Genomic DNA, 20,699 nt, shown 5'->3' with positions numbered 1-20,699 from the left:
TGGGTTCAGGCATGGTAAGAGTACTTCTTCACACCGTACATGTTACTGGGGAATTCACTGTAATTACACAATGATTGAGGTGAGGAATGGGATCTAACCAGTGGGCCGCATCCTGAGCTCCCCGCTGTCCATGGACCACTTGGACAGATATGTGACTCACCTGTCAATCAACTAAAATCAACTACAAACGGAAGAATCTGAAGCACATTTTTACATGCACTCCTGGTTATCCCCCCCCCCTTTTGCTTCCTAGCTGGTACTCAAATTGCAAAGTAACATCCCTGCTTAAAGTGGGGCTTCGGGCATGGCTGACCAGTGCCAGCTGCAAGCTCTGCTTTGGAAAGGGATTGCATGCAGGAACTCTTGAATGTAGCCAATCCCAATGGATTTTGCAGCTACTGCCAGTCAAGTGATCAGCACCATGGCAAACCTTGCTTTTAGCAGGAAAAGTTGTTGAATGCAAAGTTGTGCTTGCCAAGGAAAATTGAGAGTGCACTTTAAGGCTCCTGATCATTCTTTTGCAGCCACAACTTTAACTGTCCACACCTGTCATTACATATGATAGCAGGTGGGTGTGGCATGGGGAAAACAGCAGTTGTGGGCTACATTAGGGCCTCTGCCTGGTCTAATTAGACTTGTGGGGGGACAAGTGCTTCTTCATGGTTGCACTGTAGAATTAACTATCACAAGATGTAAGGATAGCCACCAAGTACTTTCAGAAATAGGTCTATTAGCTAAACACAGTCTTAATTTTCAGAAGCTAAACACAGTTTAATTTTCATGATATAATATAATTTTCATGATAGCTAAACACAGCCTTAATTTTCAGAAGCAGTGCATCTCAGTGCCAAATGCTAGGTACAAATGTGACATGACCTTTATTGTAATCTTCTGCTTCTGAGTTTCCACCATGTCAACCCTTAGAAAGAAGATGCTGAAATAGATAAACTATCATTCATTTAACCTCCTGCGCATGAGTGTACACAATTGTCTAAATTGATTTTGTATAAACCTGACTATTGGGCCAATGCTAAGTGGGTTTGTATAGAATTTAAAGCTATTTATATGCCATTAATAGTCCAGGAATGCCATTGTCATACTATACTGAGGTACTGTGTTGTAGTAGTGTCTGAGATTCCAAAAAATGAACAGTGGGTACAACATAGGTGTTATATGCATTAATAAGAATAAGAATAATAAATGAAATCATATTTAGGAAAAAAATAGCTGAAACCTGTTTAATGCAAAAAGCTTTGACCCAATCACTTACTAAAGTTTCTCAAGGAACCTTAGTAGCTATTAGGTAAGAGGATCACATGATTTTAAAACAAATGGATAGAAAAGAAGGAAGAAAAGGACTGGTTAGGCATTTGTAACTGTCTGGTCCAAAATTGGGTGCTTTATAATTTGTTCATGAATTATTTGGAGATTAGGAAAACTAAACCAGCAAAGCTCACTGATAACAACAAACTTCGTGGATAGTTAGACTATAGACCTGAGTTAGGGAATATGGTGCCATTCAGATGTTACTGAACTACAACTCCCATTACCCCTTACTGTTGGCCATGCTGACTGGGGATGAATGGAGCTGAAGTCCAACCTCATATAGAGAGCCACAAGTTCCCCACCTAGAATAATGCCTACAAACTGGGTGAGTGCATAAGAGAATGGCAGGTATAAGGCAATGCATACTATGGGGAAAATAATTTTCCCTCCCCCTCCCCCTCTGCATAAACACATACCCCCCCCCAACATTTCTCAAATGAAAATAGGGATGTCCTATTCAACGACGGAGGAATTATACCAGAAAGATATGGATGTCTCGTACATCCCAGGTAGTGTGGTTGCTGACCTTGAGCCAGACATCCTGGAGAATGAAGTCAAATGGGCCTTAGAAAGCATTGCTAATAACAAGGCCAGTGGAAGTGATGATATTCCAGCTGAACTATTAAAAATTTTAAATGATGATGCTGTTAAGGTGCTATACTCAATATGCCAGCAAATTTGGAAAACTCAGCAGTGGCCAGAGGATTGGAGAAGATCAGTCTACATCCCAATCCCAAAGAAGGGCAGTGCCAAAGAATGCTCCAACTACCGCACAATTGCACTCATTTCACACGCTAGCAAGTTTATGCTTAAAATTCTACAAGGCAGGCTTAAGCAGTATGTGGACCGAGAACTCCCAGAAGTGCAAGCTGGATTTCGAAGAGGCAGAGGAACCAGAGACCAAATTGCAAACATGCGCTGGATTATGGAGAAAGCTAGAGAGTTCCAGAAAGACATCTACTTCTGCTTCATTGACTATACAAAAGCCTTTGACTGTGTTGACCACAGCAAACTATGGCAAGTTCTTAAAGAAATGGGAGTGCCTGATCACCTCATCTGTCTCCTGAGAAATCTCTATGTGGGACAAGAAGCTTCAGTTAGAACTGGATATGGAACAACTGATTGGTTCAAAATTGGGAAAGGAGTACGGCAAGGCTGTATATTGTCTCCTTGCCTATTCAACTTATATGCAGAATTCATCATGCGAAAGGCTGGGCTGGATGAATCCCAAGCCGGAATTAAGATCGCCGGAAGAAATATTAACAACCTCAGATATGCAGATGACACAACCTTGATGGCAGAAAGTGAGAATTAAAAAACCTTTTATTGAGGGTGAAAGAGGAGAGCGCAAAATATGGTCTGAAGCTCAACATCAAAAAAACGAAGATCATGGCCACTGGTCCCATCACCTCCTGGCAAATAGAAGGGGAAGAAATGGAGGCAGTGAGAGATTTTACTTTCTTGGGCTCCCTGATCACTGCAGATGGTGACAGCAGTCACGAAATTAAAAGACGCCTGCTCCTTGGGAGAAAGGCGATGGCAAACCTAGACAGCATCCTAAAAAGCAGAGACATCACCTTGCCAACAAAGGTCCGTATAGTTAAAGCCATGGTTTTCCCAGTAGTGATGTATGGAAGTGAGAGCTGGACCATAAAGAAGGCTGATCGCCGAAGAATTGATGCTTTTGAATTATGGTGCTGGAGGAGACTCTTGAGAGTCCCATGGACTGCAAGAAGATCAAACGCATCCATTCTTAAGGAAATTAGCCCTGAGTGCTCACTGCAAGGACAGATCGTGAAGCTGAGGCTCCAATACTTTGGCCACCTCATGAGAAGAGAAGACTCCCTGGAAAAGGCCCTGATGTTGGGAAAGATGGAGGGCACAAGGAGAAGGGGACGACAGAGGACGAGATGGTTGGACAGTGTTCTCGAAGCTACAAACATGAGTCTGACCAAACTGCGGGAGGCAGTAGAAGACAGGAGTGCCTGGCGTGCTCTGGTCCATGGGGTTACGAAGAGTCGGACACGACTAAACGACTAAACAACAACAAATTCAATGACGGTGGTGGTGATGATGATAATTATAATAATATTTTTAAATATGTATCCTGACTACCTGACTGGTTGCCTCAGCCACTCTGGGCAGCTTTCAACACATATAAAAACATAATAAAACATTAAACATTTAAAAACTTCCCCATATAGGGCTGCCTTCAGATGCCTTCTAAAGGTTATTTAGTTACTTATCTTTTTGGCTTAGGGGTAGCATACCATATCCTCCAACATTTCTCTGAATAGGGATGTCCTAAGGAAAAACGGGACATTCTGGGATCAAATCACACACACACACACACACACACACACACACATAGAGACAGAGACAGAGGTGGTGATACTTCTAACTTGACATGAAATAACCAGGAGAAAGACTTTTGGGCAGAAATGTCAGTACAGCATGTGTAGTAATGAAAAAGGCAGGCAGTAAGGAGGAATGAATGATGAGAGAAAAGATTGAGCCTTTATGAATCTGGTGTGTCTATATTTACAATGCTGTGGGTGGCTTTGGTTCTCTGTAGAAGAGGATATCTAATAAGTGAAATAATTGCATACCATATCCAGTGCAACTCAAATACTGCATTTTTCCGTGTAAGACAATGGTTTTAGCTAAAAAAAATTAGTCAAAAATTGGGGGTCTTCTTATACACAGATGGTGAATGCACAGGGGTTAAAAAAAACCAACACACTGTTGCTTGCCAGCTGGCTAAAAAAAACGGGATAATTTAGCTCAGGCAGCAAGCAGGCACGCATACTCTGTGGAACCCTACAGCAAACCCGGAAGAGCAACCAAGCTGATGCGAAGCGAGCAACGAAAGAAGCAAGGCAAACCCACTAACGCACACCCAATCCCAATGCTCTCACGCTCTGATGCTTGCAAGCCCTCTGAGCTCAGAGAGGAGAAAGAGACACCACAAAGCAGAAGCAAGCAGACCAACGATGCACAAAAGCAACAACAACCGATGGGGTGGGATGGAGGGCGCGGTGAATGAAGGGCTGGATGGGCTGCCCTGGTATGGTAAAGCACGTCTGAGCTTAGCCTCATCAGTCCAAGGACAAGTAGGTCTTGGAATTAGATCTTGGACCACACACAAACAAGCTGCACACACTGCGCAGAACTGTTTTGTGGTTAAGGGGTGCTAGCCCCAGTTAAATCACCTTGCAAACGTCCAAGGATTAAATCCAAACCAGCACCCATGCCCCTAATTCACTCACTCACCCAGCCACCCCAAAAACGACAGTCACTCTCCATATAGCACATGCAAGATTCACCAATCACTGACCCCACCAGACCCTCAGCTGCACACTCCTTCCTGGGGAGCCTGGAAATAACATGGAGGTGTCTGCCACCATGCAGCTGTTTAAGTTCCCTTCCTCAGTGTGCTGCCTCGAGCCAGCTTCTACTGCTCAGGTTGATTGAAGGCTAGGATGCTAGCAAAGGGAGAGGGAATGTGAGGTTGAGCAGGTAGGGAGGTCCCCAGCTGCAAGGTTATGAAGTCTGCAACAACATGCGGTGATCCAAGCAGAGCCAAAGTAAACCAATTAAGAAAATAAACCGAGCTGCTAAATCCAAAATGTTGATTTCTCAATTTTGAGTTGAAAGAAATAGGGATCATCTTATACATGGGGATGTCTTATACACGGAAAAATACGTTAATTGTGTACCAAATGCACACCATATTACATATTTTAAAAGAGAGAGAGAGAGAGAGAAATGGGACTAGGGGTACACCAAAGATACTAGTAGGAAGAAAGTATGTATGAAAAGGTGATTTAGTATCTCCTAAAGACAAGAGCTTAGAAGCATTTACTGAAAAAAAATAAAATTAGGCAATGAGGTACAGGCAGCCCCCCATTTATGCACGTGCAGTATGTGTTTGAGTGTATATACATGCATTGCGCCGAACCTGGAAACAACATAAATATGTCACTAAATTGTCACTAAAAGGGTGGAATGGTGGCAGAGGGTTGTTTTTTTCAGTGTGTTGCAATTATACTCGATTTCACTGATGCACATGGTGCCTCAGAATGTAACCCCTGTGTAAACGGGGGGCTGCCTGTACCTTGTCATACAAGCATATCATGAAAATATGAATGAATTGCTTTACACAGTTGTGATAACCACTAGCATAAATGGTTTTTTAAAAAGATGGGATAAATAAATGTGTGTAAGGTGGTGGTGATGAAGCAGTACAAAGCCTATTAACGATGACGGCCAGAATTCCAATTGGGTAAAGTGGATGTCTGTTTCTTGATTACAAACGCTGTGAATAAACAGGATGGGAATTGGTATCACACCCTGTTTCTCTTGGGTGTACCGTACTTCTGATCAATACTGAAAGATAGAAAGCTAAGAGGTTTTTTTATCTTAACAAGCATAGAATCATAGAATTGTATAATTTGAATTGGAAGGGACATCTAGTCTAACCCCCTGCAACATCTGTGACAGGTGACCATCCAACCTCTGCTTAAAATCCTCCAGTGAAGGAGAGTCCGCCACCCTGCAGGGGAGTCCATTCCACTATTGAACAGCTCTTGCCATCAAAAAGTTCTTCCTGGTGTTTAGTCGGAATCTCCTTTCTTATAGCTTGAATCCTACCTTCCAGAGCAAGAGAAAAACAAGCTTGCTCTGTCTTCCATGTGATAGAATGATGGTATACATCTAATTTCCCTCAATCTTTGCATTATATTATATAGCCTGTACTCTTTCTTTCTACTGTTAGGTATGGGAGAACGAACAGGTGCTGCATCTTGGGGAGCAAGTGGTCAATCAAGTCCTTCATATGAACCTACAAGGGTAAGAGTATAATTTGACTACAGTTGGTTATAGGCAGAAGTATGGCTAACAAAAGAGCATTTATTGTATATACATACAGTCTGTGGTTCAGAGGTGGTACCTAAAACTATCAGCAGACAAGAAAACATTAGTAGGCAATCTTCCTGCCCATACCTGTATCTCGCAGGATTGCTTGAGTGGTGAATTGATGAACATCTTTGCACAAATTAATTATTAATTACATTTTTAAAGATTTTCTTTAAAGAAAATGATTATTTACCATTAGTGATGGAAACCAATCTAGATATGCAGGAGATCTGGGACAACAGTGTTTGGGAAAAAGGGCTCCCCCCTTTCCCCTCCCTGCAGTTACCTGAGTAAAATCTGTTCATGGAACAGCTTGCCACTTTCTGCAAAATATCCAGGTACCCAGGCAGTCACCACTTGTCTACTTTACAGTTACAGACATTTTAAAAAGTGGCAGATCCTGTTCATGGATTGTATTTAAGATACAATAAAACTATAAAGTTTTTAACAATAGTAGCCTTTGTTAATTCCGATTATTTTAAATATAATACAGCGTGAACATAATGCTCTACAGAATCAGTAATATAGTATGCACATTTAAAATAGTTTAATAAATGTTAAATAAAAGATCACAGTTGTTTACTTGAGGGGAAATGATTACCTTTTTACTTTGAGTTAGGATAAGTCAGGAGGGCAAAGGTGGGGAGCCTCTGGACATGAAGATGTTGTTTTAGCCCTATTCCTAACAACCCTGGCCACCATGGCGAGTGGTCAAGAATGATGGGAGTTTTAGCTTAGCAACATGTGGAGTGGCACAGGTTCTCCACCACTCCTGTAGAGCAGGGGTAGGCAACCTAAGGCCCGGGGGCCGTCTCAATCTGGCCTGCAGACGGTCCAGGAATCAGAGTGTTTTTACACAAGTAGAATGTATGCTTTTATTTAAAATGCATCTCTGGGTTATTTGTGGAGCATAGGAATTCATTCTTTTTCAAAATGTAGTCCGGCCCACCACATGGTCTGAGGGATGGTGGACCGGCCCACAGCTGAAAAAGGTTGCTGACCCCTGCTGTAGAGTGTCCTCTATACATCAGTGAGACCAAGAGACAAAATTGCACCAGTGGCTGAATTAGAGAGAGCTTTGCATTCCAGGGGTAGGCAAAAATTACAAGCACAAGGGGCGTCATATCTGACATAGGCACATCTTTTTCTTGCTTTTGTCGTATTGGGCAAGACACAGTTTTGAGATGCTGGCTTTGCATTGGTAAGATACAAGATATTTCCCCCTGCCATATGGCAGATACTTGTGCATCCATTGAGCATTAGTTTAAAATGTAAGAGACTTCGGTGTGCTATGTGACAGAAGGTACTGACTGCTATAGACATGCAGATGGTCCCTGGGTGTCTTGTCTCTTCCTGTTCTAAGTTCAGTCTTTGTCTCCTCTAAAATGAATTGAGATCCTGTGAGGTTACTCCACTGTGTTAACCTTGTTGTTTATGTTGCCTTTATGAATTTATCTAACCCTCTTTTAAAGTCATTGAAATTGGTGGCCATCACTGCATCTTTTGGGAGTGAATTCCACAGTTTAGTCCATTTCCTAACATTCCCTAACATGGAATTCAACATTTTCACAGCTGCTGTACACTGCATTGACTATCCAGTGTGATCCCAAGGTCTCATCTCTGGTCAATCACCAGCAGTTCAGACTCCCGGCGTGTATATGTAAAATGAGGATTTTTGCCCCGATGTCTTTTTTCTTTTTAATGTTTAAGCCACTTGATATGTTTTGTAATTTAGCAGTATATAAATACTTTTATAAATACATAATCATCACTTTATACTTGAATTGAATTGCATTTACTATTTTACTGTCCATTCACCGTGAGATAAGAACATGAAGAGCTTGCTGGATCAGTCTGATGGCCCATCTAGTCCAGCATCTTGTTCTCACAGTGACTATCCAGATGCCTGTGGGAAACCCACAAGCAGAACCTGAGCACAAGAGCACTCTGCCTTCCTGTGGTTTCCAGAAACTGGTACTCAGCAGCATACTGCATACTGCTGCTGACAGTGGAGGCAGAGCACAGCCATTGTGACTAGTAGCCATCAATAGCCTTCTCCTCCATGAATTGTCTAATCTCCTTTTAAAGCCATCCATAGAATCATAGAATCATAGAGATGGAAGAGACCACAAGGGCCATTGAGTCCAACCCCCTGGCAAGCAGGAAATACCATCAGAGCACTCCTGACATATGGTTGTCAAGCCTCTGCTTAAAGACCTCCAAAGAAGGAGACTCCACCACACTCCTTGGCAGCAAATTCCACTGTCAAACAGCTCTTACTGTCAGGAAGTTCTTCCTAATGTTTAGGTGGAATCTTCTTTCTTGTAGTTTGGAACCATTGTTCCGTGTCCGCTTCTCTGGAGCAGCAGAAAACAACCTTTCTCCCTCCTCTATGTGACATCCTTTTATATATTTGAACACGGCTATCATATCACCCCTTAACCTCCTCTTCTCCAGGCTAAACATGCCCAGCTCCCTTAGCTGTTCCTCATAAGGCATCGTTTCCAGGCCTTTGACCATTTGGTTGCCCTCCTCTGGACACGTTCCAGTTTGTCAGTGTCCTTTCTTGAACTGTGGTGCCCAGAACTGGACACAGTACTCCAGGTGAGGTCTGACCAGAGCAGAATACAGTGGCACTATTACTTCCCTTGATCTAGATGCTATACTCCTAATGATGCAGCCCAGAATTGCATTGGCTTTTTTAGCTGCCGCGTCAATCCAAGTTGAAAGTCATCACTGCTTTCTGTGGGAATCAACTCCAGAGCTTAACTATGTGTTGCATGAAGAAGTACTTCCTTTTTATCTGTCCTGAATCTTCCAACATTCCATTTCACTGGATGTTCATGAGTTTTAGTGTTGTGAGTGAGGGAGAAAAACTTTTGTCTATCCACTTTCTCCATGTCATGCATAATTTTATAAACACCTATCATGTCTGCTCTGACTTCCTTTTTTTGTAAGCTAAAAAGTCCCAAGCACAGCATCAACCTTTCCTCATAAGAGAATGCTCCATCCCCATCATCGTTTTATTAGCCTTTTGCTAAATATTTTCCAACAGTACAATATCCTTTTTGAGGTGAGGTGACCATATCCTTTTGGAATTCCTCACAATCACTTTTTGTTTTTACATCCCTGAATAGTTTGGTGATATCAGTAAGGCTGGCTATCCCACTGCTCACTCCTAATTCCATATCTGTTATCAAAACAATTTTGTTGACTGCAGAGACACCTGGAAGGCAATTGCATTTCTTTACAGACATGTTTTCAGTTGCTTCTAAGGGCAATTAGAGTTTTGTAGTCTCTAGAGGAAAATGTGCCGAGTTCCTCTCAAGGTCCATTGTGCCAGGGTTATTCCAATGTTGCTTCTACAATGCAACATTCAGGGACTTCATTCAAGCAATTCATAAAGGATTGTTTTAGTTTGTATACTCCAGATTTGTGATTATTACTACTTTTTTGCACTTTGAAGACAGACGTGGTCCAGCCAGGGTGGTGGTTTATGTGACAAAACAAGCCTGCTAATTTCTCATGTGAGGGACTGCACAGGGACTATGAAGAAAACAGGGTTGCTTACCTCTGGCTGTTCCTAGAACGAACCCTTTTCCAGTCATATGTCACACTTTCTTGCTCTATTATATGGACTCTGTCTCAAGTCCAGGTAGTAATATCTATTAAGGGTGCCTGTACTGTGGAGAGGGTGAACAGAGTGTCCCTTGCTTTGCACAAAGCACATGGCTGAAAGCAGGGGAGCTCCAACCCTTCCTTTTAGAACTTCTGGAAGGTTCCACCTCTTGTCCGTGTGCTAATGCAGCTCCATATATAGGACTGCAAAACAAACTACCAAACACTTGAACAGTTCAGTAGTTAACCCTTTTTTTTTTTTTTTTTTTTGTTAAGCATAATCATTAAATGCCAGACTTTTGTTTTAAAGTGAGGTACAATATTAAAAATTTTTTGGGAACAAATGTTATTTTAATTTTGCCCTAATTTTTCTGAATATTTCCTTGCTTACAGGAAAATGGTGGCCTCCTTGGAAAAAGCTCAGATCTCTCAACAGCTCTTGAGAAGCTGAAACATGAGGAGGTGGGATTTCTTTTCTCTGTAATTATTTGCTTGCATCTGGGGTTCTAAAGTGGAAAAAAAAGATGGTTCTCAAAAGTTTGAGTTGCTTAAAGGTGGGTTCAAAGTTCTAGTAGTAGAAAGGCCTGTGCAGCAGACAGCCACAGACTCTTCTCTTAGCATCAGAAATGTATTATTGCAGCCATCTAAACTACTATGCTAAGCAGGGAAGCTGCAGAGCACAGGCAAGGGACACAGTGCACTTCTGGCTATAGACACTTCATCTCCATCCTCCTCTGTTCGTAGGAAGAACTCTGGTATGCCCTGCTCTAGTCTTCTTCAAATACCAGTGTTATGTTAATGTACCAGTCCACAGATCCTTGTCAGCCACAGGTTGCACACATCACTGTGTGTGCAGGATTCTGTATGCACAGCTGGGTGGGAGTAGTAGACACAGTGTAAGTTTAAAAGGGGCAGATTGTTTCAGAAGGGATGGTATGAGTTTAGAGGAGAGGCCACAGAGCACCTGCTTTGCACACAGCAGTTTCCAGATTCTAGTTCTGGCATCTCTAGTCAAAAGGTTCAGATAGCAAGTGATGGGAAAGGCTTTTACTTGTCTGAGACTCGGGGCAGCTGAAGCCTTTCACAGGAGACAATTATTAATTAATTAAATGTGTATACCGCACTATACCCAAAGCCTTCAGGTTGGTTCACAACATAAATTCTAGGCTAGATGGACAAATAGTCTGAACATCAGCAAATTCTTACATTCCAAGACAAAGGCTCAAGTACAGAAACTTTTAGGAACACTGAATAAATGATACATGCTTCTTCATTTATATTCCACCATATAACACAGTTTTCTCAGGGAAGTTTGCAAAATATCACTTTTAGAAACAACAATAAGACATGTAATGTAATAATTGGTATAATGAATTAAAACAACTCTTGAGTTGTTAAGCATGGAGGATACATGATCTAAAATCTTGCTGGGTCTCTCAAAGTCTGGAAAATAAAAAGGGTCTTGTTGGCACCAAAAAGTTAAAGGTCAATATCAACACTGATTTGTGCTTGGAAATAGTCTGGGAGCCATTATAGGGATTATAAATTTGTAGAACCCAACCCCGATTGGTTACCTTTCGGCCATATTTGAGACCAGCTGAAATTTTTGGACCATATCCAGTCTGTTCCTTATACAAAATACTGTAGTATTCCACACAAGAGGTTACCAGGATGTGACCAAGTGAAGCAAGGCTATACCTGGTCAGCTAGTCGTATAGCTGAAATATACTCCTGGAACTATGATATACAAAATGTCTGGTATTAGCTGCATGCAAGAGTCCTTTTTCACCAACTGATCTGTGGTTAAGACCTCATTCTTTACAGTTTCTAACTTCAAGGCTTTACTGGCTGCAGGTTGTGCTCAGTGGAGGTGGTGGGGCTGTCACCTAATGGAAAAGGCATTCTGAAGCACAGTTTTGTGGGTACAATTCGGGTGGCTTGTGTTTTTATCAATAGTTACTTGAGAAGCCTGCCAACTGTTTCTTAGAAACAATTTCCTTCCCAATCTCCCTTATCTTAATGGCTTTCTCAGTAACTCCCTGTCACTGAGCGGGTGCTACGGTAGGGGCTTCTGTGACTGACTGGTTTTCTTCTACACTCATCCCCCACAATGAATGTGTTAGTTTCCCACGTCTTTCCCACTCTGTGTTAGCTGTTTTTTGAGTTGTGGAACCCTCTGAGTAGAGAGCCATATGGATGTTATGTTTTGTGGAGAGCCAAGCACACTGTTCATACTACATTTACAAGCTTATTAGTTTATTTTAGTAATATCTGAAGTTCGTCAGTAATGGTGAGTGGGAAGGGGAATATAGACAACTAAATTTTAAATTTAGACGCTCATTTTAATGTTATATTTCAAAGACTGTCAACCAGCTTTTGTTGATTGTTTTTAAAATTCATTTCCTCCAGGCTGTTTATAATAGCTAGGCTCCTGTCTTTATTTGCATGCCTTTCTCCCTCTCTAGCAAAGCCGATAATACTAGTTTTAATATTGTGAATTGTTTCTCCTGTATTAACATGCCATTGCTAACTAGGATGTCTCTAGAACACAACTGTATTCTTTAGCAAAGCTTCAGCGGTATTTAGTGGCTTCAGTTAGCTATAGATGGTGATTCACTTCTCCCCACTGTTGGTGTTTTATCTTTGGTTCTTAAAAACTTGAGAGTTGTGACTTGTTACTTTGAGTCTTGCTGCATTAATTAGATAAAAGATCAAATCATTAGAAGATTATGCTAGATAGATGGTGTACTCTGCAAGTTATTTTGTTCAGCTAGTGTCTTATAATATTCTTCTGTACTTGAATATAAAATAAACTGCATTCAGTGACCTTGGCTAGGAGCCTCTCATTTCCTGGGCAGCTGCTGCTACTTGCTGGCTGTCTGACAGATGGGGCCAGGTCACGGATACCGGAGGACACCCTTGTAGTCATAAGCAAGTTGTAAATGTCACTAAGATTTTTTCTGAATGTCTATCACATGTGTATCGCTGATTCTGAAGTAGGTAAAGTGAGTAATCTTCTGGGGCTCCCAGAAGATAAATGCTCAGGCAGTATAGCAGAAAGTTGTGACATGCATCTATAAGCAGTTGTAGGAATCTGACAGATATTTAGCCCTTAGTTACTAGCCCTTTGGTTGAACTGACAGCACGCCTGCAAAGATAGGGAGGCCTATTTCAGCCCCATTAATGTCGTCTTGAATTCAAGCCCACAGCCTGGAAAATGATGAATGTTCAGTGATTGATGATTTCAGAGTCCTTAGGGATTCTGGGTGGTTTCTTATTGCTGCAGGCCAGAGCAATTTACTCTCTTGCTTGAGCCTGTCTTAGAAGTTGTTTAATGCTTCAATGCCAAGAAATTTAAAGAACCTGGTTATGTGACATTCTAAGCAAAACATCAGTAAATACATAAATTATGTTTCCTCCCCTTCCAAATCCTATGCCCTCAAATTCTGATCTTAGAAAAAGGTACCTCCCCATCTCTTGTACAATGAAACAGAATAGCAGCAATTTGTAGATGCTTCCTGTCACCATCCCTGAAGTTATTTAACAATTTTTTTACACTACTTGATTGGAGTAAAACCTAAGCAGCTTATAAGAGATATTAAAATTACCAATAAAAAACTTTTAAAAGCTAAAAATATATACAATAATTAAATTAACAGTAAAAAAGATTAAAACATCTGTAACAAAGCTATTCGGTCCATGGGGTCATCATGAGTCGGACACGACTAAACAACAACAACAACAATAAAGCTCTGAGTCCAGCTTTGACTGGGGAGGGTGGGATATATATATAAAATTATTATTATTATTATTATTATTATTATTATTATTATTATTATTATTATTAATATACATGTCTCAATAGGCTTGTCTTAACAAAAATGTTCTATGCAGGCACCAAAAATAGTACACCAACTATCAGATATTGCACCTACCTGATGCAAATAGGCAGGGAGTTCCAAAGCATATGTGCTGCCACACGAAAAAAATGTTTTTTTCTTAACAACTGTGGAACAAGTACCTGTAACAGTGCCAGTTCTGCAGATTGAAGCAGTATGTATGGGTCAGATGGCGGGGAGGAGACAGTGGGTGGGGAGGAATAAATGTGGCTAGCAAAATAGGAATGTGAGCATTGCTGTTACATGGACTTAGGCTTAACTGCATTTGGGGATGAGGCTTGGATTCTGTTCATATTATATTTTCTCCCTGAGTTTGCATTTGCAAAGATAGCAGGAGCAGGCCATTGGCACTATTCTCATCCTGCCTCACTGCAGGTGGTGTTGAACCACCACTGAAGGTCTTGGTGACTGCTGCAGGCTTTATAATTCCATGATTGTGGAAGTAATGTGCTGAAATAAATGTGTTTGGTGACTTCTTCTGTGGTGAGGAAGAGGCTAGAAATCCTTGGGAGGTGGGGAGAGCACATGGTCCCCAGGCCCAATCCCAGAGTTTCTCTGGATGATACAGTCTTGATAGTACCATGTGCTATATATATTATAAGATTCCAAATCAACAGGTAACTTCATGTGGCATTCAAAATAGTGAAATTCCTTCTTTAAATCTGTCATGATGCCATAATTTCTGCCACTGCTAATTAATTTCTAGGAACTTTTCTGCTTGTAGATGTGGCTAGACCTGAATCTCAAAATTTGCGTTTAGGACACTTTGTGAGCCTTGCAATCATATTATTATTATTATTATTATTATTATTATTATTATTATTATTATTATTATAGTGTGGTATCAAACCCTTTGGAGCCTCTTCTTTTGAAGTTCATTTATAGTGTTGTTTTTCTTGTACAATTAAAGGGGAAAGGGAGTTTATGAAGTGCTAAGAGGCTCAGCATTTGTGTGTTTGTTGTGATTCGCAGATTTGAAGACCAACCCACTGAAGAATGACCGACTGTATCTCTGCATTTAATTAGAAGAGTATCTTTGAACTCAATTAGTAGTGCTGCCCAATAATCTGTTAAATACTCTGTTCTTTTCCCATAGGGTTTTACAGACAGCCCTCATTATGGTGATCACTTGAATGATAGTCGATTAGGCCCCGATGAAGGATTGTCCCCGACACCTTTCATGAACTCAAATCTGATGGGTAAGTAGGTAATTATTTGTGAGTAGCCCATCAAAGCCCCTCTGGCTTTGAGATATTTTTCTTCCCATTTAGTAGATGGATAGTAGTTCCTGTAAACATAGGGTATTTGCACTTCACATTTGCTTTACAGGGCAACTTCTTAGTCTAGGGATTTTATACTGCTTTGTGAAAGAGGCCAAACCACCAACAGTAAATCTAATATGTATCTTTGTTCTCTTGCTTTGAAAAGTATTTGAATGCTTTCTATTATGCTTTATCAAAACTTGGAACTGCTTTTTCTGTTTTTCAAAGTATAGTTACATCTTGATGACTTAGTAACAGCAATTCCAGCAAAAAAGGCACAACAAAGATGAACAAGAGCTTTCGTGAGCTAGGGTCCGCTTCATCCTGTGTGTGGTGAAGATGGCTAAGAGAATGCTTAGCTGTTGGATAGGTTGTTTTCTTTGTCTTAAAATGCTGCTTTAATTGCTTTCTTTTGTGTGTGACCTAAATGTAGCAATTGCACTGATTTGTAGAATATTTGTTGAGGCAAGTTGGTTTAGCTTGTTCCTGTAGCCTAGGAATTCTTCATAATGTTACTTCGTCTGCTGAAATGATGTTGTCTGGTGCATGTGACCTATTTGTGTTCTTGATGATATTGTCCTTTTAAGACACTGCCACAGTAATCTAAGTAGATTACATAAATCCAAATCCTGGTGGTCTTCTGCAGATCTTTCCATTTTACCTTTGTTTTCTGCTTTAGTCTTCCACAAACAGAGAAACAAATGACTGGGTTGCACAAAGTATGTTCATAAGCAGAGCTGACTATCAAATGCCTGTTCCATGGCGTGAAATCTTAACAGTAGCAACATTTTCTCCAAAGCTAGCATCCTGTTTGGAAATCCCCCTCCCCCGTTCATGGTAAGAGTGGGCGTTGTTTAAAGCCTCTCAAACATCATCCCTGCTGACCTCCCCAAAGATAGAAGACAGTGTCTAAACCAGAAGATCTTGAAGTTAGGTGAAACTCTTGGTTATAATTTTGTGCTTCATACTCTGAGGAATTTACTTCCCATCATCCCTGCTACATTTGTCATACATGTCTTTTGCTGCATTTATTATCATACTCTTGCCTGGCAGCAGGTGAAATTTTTCTTTAGGCTACTGTTCGTATTATAAGATTGTATGACAGCTTTAAGTGTAAGGCTGTATTGATGTTTATGTTTACTTTTTAATATAAGTGTCATTGGAGTTGTGAGATATTCTTAGAAAGGCAGTTGATGTGTTTTACAATATTACAGCAAATTTGATGCTGGCCTCGTTTCTTGTACCAGAGTCTCAGACTGTTTGCTTGAGGCTCCAGTTTTTGGTGATTTGAGTTTGGTGATTTGCTCACCCTTGCTCAACTGGAGTACAACAATTGCTTTTCACAGTTCTTTAAACTATATAGTATTAGAACTGAGATAACAAACATATTTCATAGTTTCTGTCCTGGCTTACAAGCACTATTAAAAACAGAGAATTATGTGTCAACGGGATATTGTTTCTGTATATCATATTCAACCATAAGCATGTTTGCCTGAAAAGATAGCAGATTATGAATTGCCACTGTCTTTGATGATGGAGCTATTAAACACTTTAATTATCTTGTACATTGCAGGAGCTAGAAATTTTGTCTAACAAGAGTTGATAGTGATTCAGTAATGAACAATTTGCTGTGGAAAGATGCCTTTTAATATTCATTTAGACATTTTAAAGTGCTTTTGTCAGAGGATGTAAAGCTGTTATGCTGAACTGAATTGTGTTCATTCCTAATTCCAGAATTATCCTGTTTATGTTATCAGTGTGAAAAAAGCATTTTCTTTGCAGTTCAAGAAACACAATTGAGTTGTTCTGGTACCAGAGTAAGATAATGGCATTATATGAACTTGTAACCAGGTTGAAATGTGCTCAGGGTAATGTTGCCATATCTGGAATTTCATTTCTTTCATTAAAATAGGTACAGTACAAATGTAACTTGCCTTTCATCTATAAGATACCAGAGCTGAGTACAATGCACAAAACCAACCATATATTGGACAATACAAAATTACACCAACAAGGCAGTTGAAAACATGTTTTAAAAAGTCACCAGTGTTCCATAGGTTCATGGCTTCACTTTTCCTTTCATGTGAATTTCCCCACTTCCAGACCTCACCATACTTCAATGTGCACTTGCTCCATCTCCCTCCCACATGAATTTTCCTTTCCTGTTCCCTTTTCATTGTGAACATAGGTATAGTTTTTTAAAAACCGTTTTTTTAGTTTAATAAGCTGAGAGTCATTCCCCATACGCAGCTGCTATGCTCCTTCTTTTGCAGGAGTGAGCAAACAAGCAGGGAAGTCTTTAGTTAATTATAACTTTCCATTGCATTCAAACTGGGGAACTGTTGTTAATGGCTTCCAAACAAGCCAGAAAATAAAGTCAACTTTAAACCATGAGGCTCATCCATATCTTGACATATTAAATCAAAATATGATTGGCCAAATGTGGCCATTATGACTGCACTGTGGCTAATGTTCACAGTGAGTACCTTTTGAACTAGGAATGAGGAATGTCAGGCCCAGGCCTCTCCATCTAGCCTTCAAGACTTGCCCAGAATGAAAACCCTCCCCAAACCACCCGCCTCACCAGCCCTGCGCTTCACTCTCCGTGAACGTTTTCGCCTGGCTGGAGTGTGTTATTGAGCTATGTTAATGCCTCTTTCCTTGATGGAGAGATGTGTGTGTGTAGAAAGAAAGCTTTTGCACATCTAAAATAAAGTCTCTGGTACAAAGGTAAGAGTCATATCTGTTCCACCCATGTTTGCCTTTTGTCATCTGAACCCTAAATCACCCTGTACACAGCTTACTGGGAGCAGGCATTGTGGCCTGGTGCAGCTTGTGGAAGAAGCATGCAGAGTTGGGAACCTTCTGCCCAATGCAAGCTGATATGCACACCTTGCAGCCAGTTAGAGGGTAGGAACTGGGAGCTTTGATTCAATCCCCTTGTTGTTCACCTTCCAGGGGGCATAGGTTCTGGACTTCAGAGGTCTGTCCTTCCCCAGGAGCATAAAAGAGGCAGACCCACTCAGCTGATTCCACTTTGGGGTATTAAGGTTGAGCTTCCCACCCTATAATGTTAACGTTGTTAAATTTTGAATCAGTTTTCAGATTGTCACAGCTTTTCTTCGACAGAAGAGAGATTGGGTTGGATCCTTTGAAAGGAAGTGTCAGGGGAGGGGCTTGGAGGGTTTTTATACAGAAGACCAGCTCATGACAGGGGAAATTTGCTATAAGCAGGTCATGCTGTGGGGAACCTCAGCAGTGTCCGACCTTAGCTGTTGAAAGACAGCTCATCAGCCAGCAGGCTGGTTGATCATGTGGATACAGGCTTAATGCCTACGCCAACCCTGTTGCACTGTAAATTGTGTCTTATTTTTATCCAACCTAAAATGGTGCATGTTGTTATTGGCTGCTTGCTTGCACCCCTCACAGCTACACTGCATAGGGGTCTGCAACGATGTTTTGAAGTTGGCTTATATCCACTAACCATGAAAGATAAACTAGACTGTCCAGGTTTGGGCGATAGAGTTGTGGAGAAGAAGGAATGCTCCAGAGAACTTCTTGCACCCCCTTTCCTGCTGAACTGCTACACGACAGCACCACAGTTCTGCCCATTGGGTCTTACTGACTGGTAGTTGCTTCCCCCACCCTTTTTGGTCACCTGTAGTCCCAGATACAGGAAGGAAAACAGGATGTTAGTTGTTAAATCCTGGGATCCTGGACCAGCGTGCCTCATGCATCCAGCCAATCACTTACAGCTTATTCAGAGGATAAAGTCAGCTCTCCAGCCCTCTGCCTCTCCCAGAGAAAAGGGCGTCTTCATGGCTTTATCCACTCTGCTTTTAGACTTCCAGTAGCATGTAACAAAAAGCGATCTAGGCACATGGCAGTTCTGAAATCCCAAGACTGGCAAACACACTGACTGCACTAGCCTAGTTGTGAAACTTTATTAGAAATAACAAGTAGGGGGAAAGCACCCAACAGGCCAAACGGAATACAAAATAAACCTGAGTGCTGTGGCTCTAAAACTCACCTATCCTGATTTATGCACTTTGATGTGATATTCCTAGTCTATTTACAAGTAGGTAGAATAGACAATTAAACATTAGGCCAAGCAAACCATGAAGAGAATCAGCTTCCTGGTGGTTTGGAAGACCCAGCCTGGATCCCTGGTGGTGAGATAGGGAACATATGAGGGAGATATGCATGAAAGGGTGAGTGCTAGCTAATAATCTGGTAAAGAAATGGGTAGTTAGTGAAACTGTGGTGCAGGGGTGCTCCAAGGTCTGCCCTGTTCCATAGAATTTGAATAGAAACAGATCCATGCAAAATCCAACTCTCTTAGTCAGAACAGAGCCTACCAGCTTTTTATCCAAAATGCAATGACCTTAAAAGTCTTTGAGTCCTTTGCCCATTCAGATAAATAATCATGTTACCCTACATTAATACAAGGTTGCTCTGTATTAACCCTGCTTTTGTCAGGACAGATTTAACACTAAAGGAAGCTTCTGATATTTAATCTGATTCTGGAATTAGGTCATACTACAGCTTGCTTTTAAGGAATCCTTATGCAGTACTTTTTGATTGAACAAGTGTGTGGCTCACACTATTGATGGGAGCATGCATACATGTATGCTTTCTTCTGGTTGGTTGCAGTGCATCTATTTTCCATCAAAGGTTACATCTGATGGTGTCAAATTGCATAAAGCTACGTAATTGGGTATCACATGATGTAAACGGTTAGAAATGAGTACTCTGATTTAAGGCTGTTTGACATGAAAGAAGGGAAAAGAATATTGTGCTTTTGTAGTAGACAACAGTTGTTGGTGGATGTCTTGATGATGCAATTTGGAAGAAATGTTGAGTGGGGTGTGTGTGTGTGTGTGAATCCCTGGTGAACCAAATTACCTTCTTCTAAGAACTGCATTAATTACTCTGGCCTGCAGTTATAATTTTCTCTATCTGTGATTTGATTTACCAGTAGAAGCTGACTTTTAGCTTAATCCTGTTTTCCATTGCTGTGTAGAATAAGGGGAGGGGTTGAATTTGAGCTGGAAATGATATACTATTGTCGAGTACCTTGAGACATTTAGAAATGAAAATATTTGTTTGTTTGCTCTTGTCTCACTCTGGGTCTGAATACTCTATAACTGTGATGCCTAGCTATGGTTTGCCTTTTGGGCAGAAATGACTTGTCTACTATACGCCATGCACTGCTAACTTCCAGGTTGGATTTCTGCAATATGTTTTATGCGGAGCGACCCTTGAAGATGACTTTGAAACGTCAATAGGTTCAAAATGCAGCAACCAGAATACTGACTAGGTTTCTATTTAGATTTCAACTCCTGATTTAAAATAGCTGCACTGGTTGCTAGTTTGTTTCTAGGCCCAATTCAAGGTGCTAACGTAAGTGATTTAAGCCCCAAACGCCAAAGCCCCCAGATATCTGAAAGATTGCCTCCTTCCCTACTGGACGCTCTTGGGTGTTGAAATCTTCAGAGGGGGTCCTATTATGAAACTCCCTCTCCACAGAGATGCCTCTGGCTTTTTCCCTATGCAGTTTTCAGCAAAGGCTGAAGACACACCACTTTCCCCTGATGTTTAACACTTGAGATGCATCACACCCACCTTATTTCTGCAATTTTAAGTTTTTTAAAACTATTTTTGCATTGTGCTTGAA

The 20,699-nt window shown here is 41.0% G+C and overlaps 1 protein-coding gene across 15 annotated transcripts in view; it reads left to right on the top strand.

Moving 5' to 3' along the window:
* TCF12 (transcription factor 12) overlaps nt 1–20,699 on the top strand; it is a 143,315-nt gene that overhangs the window by 39,744 nt on the left and 82,872 nt on the right. For all 15 annotated transcript variants that reach the window (XM_079953268.1, XM_079953263.1, XM_079953261.1 and 12 more), the window contains exons 4-6: nt 6,104–6,177; nt 10,255–10,323; nt 14,857–14,959. In XM_079953268.1, coding sequence (XP_079809394.1) covers nt 6,104–6,177; nt 10,255–10,323; nt 14,857–14,959 — 246 coding nt within the window. The remainder of the gene's footprint in view (nt 1–6,103; nt 6,178–10,254; nt 10,324–14,856; nt 14,960–20,699) is intronic.

The sequence above is a fragment of the Podarcis cretensis genome (assembly GCF_951804945.1).
Source record: "Podarcis cretensis genome assembly, chromosome: 14".
Classification (NCBI taxonomy): Eukaryota; Metazoa; Chordata; class Lepidosauria; order Squamata; family Lacertidae; genus Podarcis; species Podarcis cretensis.
Note: the sequence above shows the minus strand (reverse complement) of the source record. Positions and strands in the feature narration are given on the sequence as shown.